Below are 4155 nucleotides of genomic sequence, written 5' to 3'. Positions count from 1 at the left end.
GCGTCTGGCCATACTTTTTATTTAAAGAAAATTTTATATTTGAAAAATAGTATTATATTATGGGATGTATTTGATTGTATGATGGGACAATTAGGCATGGATTTTGTTGACAAAGCAATTTGTTTCTCAAAAACAAAACTTTATTATGGGTGGTTATAAAATATGTAGGTGGGACTATTAAAGTATATCTTTTTAATGTATGTACATGATATTATAGGAAAGGTTGCAAATCTTAGGAGTATAGTATCTGTACAATTTGTGTCAAATCCAAATCATGTTTTATCTAACTAGTAAGACTTTTATGTCTACGACCTTTTTGGGACAAATAAAGTCAAATCCAAATCATTTTTTATCTATCTAGTAAGACTTTTATGTCCCCTACCTTTTTAGGACAAATAAATACTAATTATAGACAAATATATTCTGAACATTGGTTGGTATGATTTTTCCTACATTTTAGGAATAATTTGAATAGTTTAATTAATTAAGTACTCTATTATAGACCCCAATTTGATCAACTCTTATGCGCACTATAGAACTCACTCCAATATGAGACCCTCTCTCCTATTTTACAAGTTGAAAAGGTTTTTTTCTCTTTTTCTTCTCTTTAATCACAATAGACACAACGTCATTACACAATCCACTCATATTGCTAAAAATTAAAATTTACATATACATATAATTAAAATGAAAATGTAAATAATTATTTTTTTTTTTTTTTTTGGTGATGTTTGGGGCACTTCTCCTAACCCCCTTTTTAAGGATGAAAAATTGCATGATAGAAATTAAAAAATACAAAATATGATGATCAGTATGCAGATATATGGGCACTTCTCTCAACCTACTTTTTTGAGGATAGAGAATCTGCAACTGCTTTACACATGCACACATAAATACCATCCACCTTTTGCTCAACTGAAATTGAATTTACAGACTTACAGATGGTATTGTTAGGTGCTTTTGATTTGTAAAAGAAAAAGTTGAAAAAGTTAAATGCAATTAAAATGCTTGGCAAGATTCATATCTTGAGCTCTGAAACAAGAAAGATTGAATGCATTAACATATAAGAAAACACTTGTGTAACAATGCATTTAAAAAATACTTCATTACCTGTTTTAGAAAGTCTGAAGAATTTCCGCTATTAAATTCCTTTGTCAGTTACCTCCTCGCTGGATTTACACGCGAAAGAAATAGAAAAGCAATGACCACCATGTGACCACCTCAGTTCCGCTGAAATCTCAAACTGACTCAAATAATTTAAAAATTCCCCAACTTTTACTTCAGAGTCCAATGATATATTGCTTTTAACTAAAGAATATTTTCCTTGAAATGAATGCTTCTATTGCAAATCTTTGTGCCGTTAACGGAACGTAGTCGTGCATCTCGGTTTCAGTGATCTGAGCTGGCTGATAATGCCCTCAAATGTTTTCAACAGGGGAGGGAAGATGTATTTCTGCATGGATTGCCCATTGTTTTTTCTGTGACTGGAAACTGCAATGGAGGCTTTGAAGGCTTACAGATCATGGAGTTTTCTCTCTTTATTCATAGTGATTCTTTTCTGGGTCTCTTCTGTGCATGTTGAGTATGCTGGTGCAAGAAACATCAGTGTGGGGGGAAGTGAAGGATGGCGTTATGGTTACAACTACAGTGACTGGATCTCAAAGGCAGGCAAAATTTATGTCAATGATGTGCTGGGTAAGAGTTCCATAAAACTCATGACTACAAATGGTTTAACTGTTTGTCCGATTTGATTTTTCATTAATGTTTTGGATCATACTTCATAATCTATCAATTTGTGTGAAATTGAAATACTCTGTATTTAATTGTGTTGTAGTTGAGTTCTGGTCATGATGTCATTATACAATCTATCAATGTTTGAGGTCATATTCTACAACCCATCGATGTTTCTGAAATTGAAATACTTTGTATTTGTTTATATGTAGTTAGGTTGTAGTCATGACACCACTTAATCAGTCGAATCTTCTGATCATACTCCATAAACCATCAAAGTTTGTGAAATTGGAATGTTATGTATTTGTTTGTGTGGTAGTTAAGTTCTAGTTGGGACACCATTAATTTATCAATGCAATGTCTGGGATTATATTCTATGATCCTTCAATGCTTTTGAAATTGGGATACTTTGTATTTGTCTGTTTTGAAGTTGAGTTCTAGTCACGACATCAATAATCTGTCAATATTTGGGATTATGTTACATAATCAATCAATGCTTTTGGAATTAGAATGTTTTTGTATATGTTTATGTGACAGTTAAGTTTTAGTCACAGTACCATTCTATCAATACTTTGGATCAATATTCCATAACCTAGTAATGTTTGTGAATTTGAATGCTTTGTATCTGTTTGTGTTGTACTTAAATTCTTGTCACAGCACCATTAACCTATCAATGTTTTCGATCATATTCTTTAATCCATTATCATTTGTGAAGTTGGAATACTTTGTATTGATTTGTGTTGTAGTTAAATTTTAGCCACAACACCATTAGTCTATCAATGTTTAAGATTATATTCTATAACCCATCGACATTTGTGAAATCAAAATGCTTTATATTCATTTATATGATAGTCAAATTTTACTCATGACACCATTATTGCGGATCATATTCCAACCTGAAATATTGGATTTGTTATTTCATATTTATATTAACTGATTTTCTTTTCATTACAGTGTTCAAGTACTCTATTCCAACATCAAGCTCGTTGCCACACAATGTGTTGCTGCTGAAGGACAAGTCAAGTTACAAGAAATGTAATGTTAGTGGTGGAATAAAATTGGCAGATCCCACTCAAGGAATTGGAGAGGGATTCGCTTTTAAATTAAAAAAGGTTACGAATTATTACTTTGCTTGTGGTGTAGGCAATGGAAAGCACTGTGATGTTGGGCTAATGAAGTTTGGCATTAAGCCAGTGGTTAAGAAAGGTTGTTGACCATTGAGTTATCTGGGGAAATTTGTCATAAGGTCAGGTAAGATGCAGTGCAATATGTTCGCTTAAATAAATGAATGGGAGTTTTTTCTATTGTTGAAAGAAACACTTTTCATATATTATTAGTATATTTTCATATTGATTTGGGAATGACATAACTTTGACATTTCTTTAATGATGCAATGAAGTTTGGCATTAAGCCAGTGGTTAAGAAAGGTTGTTGACCATCGCGTTACTTGGGGAAATTTGTCATAAGGCCAGGCAAGATGCAGTGCAATATGTTCGCTTAAATAAATGAATGGGAGTTTTTTCTATTGTTGAAAGAAACACTTCTCATATATTATTAGTATATTTTCATATTGATTTGGGAGTGACATAACTTTGACATTTCTTTAATGATGCAATGAAGTTTGGCATTAAGCCAGTGGTTAAGAAAGGTTGTTGACCATTGCGTTACTTGGGGAAATTTGTCATAAGGCCAGGCAAGATGCAGTGCAATACGTTCGCTTAAATAAATGAATGAGAGTTTTTTCTATTGTTGAAAGAAACACTTCTCATATATTATTAGTATATTTTCATATTGATTTGGGAGTGACATAACTTTGACATTTCTTTAATGATGCAATGAAGTTTGGCATTAAGCCAGTGGTTAAGAAAGGTTGTTGACCATTGCGTTACTTGGGGGAATTTGTCATAAGGCCAGGCAAGATGCAGTGCAATACGTTCGCTTAAATAAATGAATGGGAGTTTTTTCTATTGTTGAAAGAAACACTTCTCATAGATTATTAGAATATTTTCATATTGATTTGGGAGTGACATAACTTTGACATTTCTTTAATGATGCAATGAAGTTTGGCATTAAGCCAGTGGTTAAGAAAGGTTGTTGACCATTGCGTTACTTGGGGAAATTTGTCATAAGGTCAGGCAAGATGCAGTGCAATATGTTCGCTTAAATAAATGAATGGGAGTTTTTTCTATTGTTGAAAGAAACACTTCTCATATATTATTAGTATATTTTCATATTGATTTGGGAGTGACATAACTTTGACATTTCTTTAATGATGCAATACATGTGTATGGTTGGAACGTATTTTGGAATGTATTGTGTACTTAAAAGATAAGTAACATAAGGTGCAAAGGTTTTAAAGATCAATGTGAATAAGATGACAACACAATAAATAAGATGATTGATGTAGGTATATTTTATTTATAA

The 4155-nt window shown here is 32.2% G+C and overlaps 1 protein-coding gene across 1 annotated transcript; it reads left to right on the top strand.

The window, feature by feature from the left end:
• Positions 1-1387: 1387 nt before the first annotated feature.
• Positions 1388-3129, top strand: LOC131027225 (blue copper protein). The gene is made up of 2 exons (XM_057957231.2): positions 1388-1695; positions 2686-3129. Exons 1-2 carry the CDS (start codon positions 1497-1499, stop codon positions 2943-2945), a joined length of 459 nt encoding a protein of 152 aa, XP_057813214.1. The 5' UTR covers positions 1388-1496; the 3' UTR covers positions 2946-3129.
• Positions 3130-4155: the final 1026 nt, after the last annotated feature.

This window comes from Cryptomeria japonica, chromosome 2 (assembly GCF_030272615.1).
Source record: "Cryptomeria japonica chromosome 2, Sugi_1.0, whole genome shotgun sequence".
NCBI classification, from domain to species: domain Eukaryota; kingdom Viridiplantae; phylum Streptophyta; class Pinopsida; order Cupressales; family Cupressaceae; genus Cryptomeria; species Cryptomeria japonica.
The sequence above is the reverse complement of the archived record's forward strand: the minus strand, read 5'-3'. Positions and strand labels throughout refer to the sequence as shown.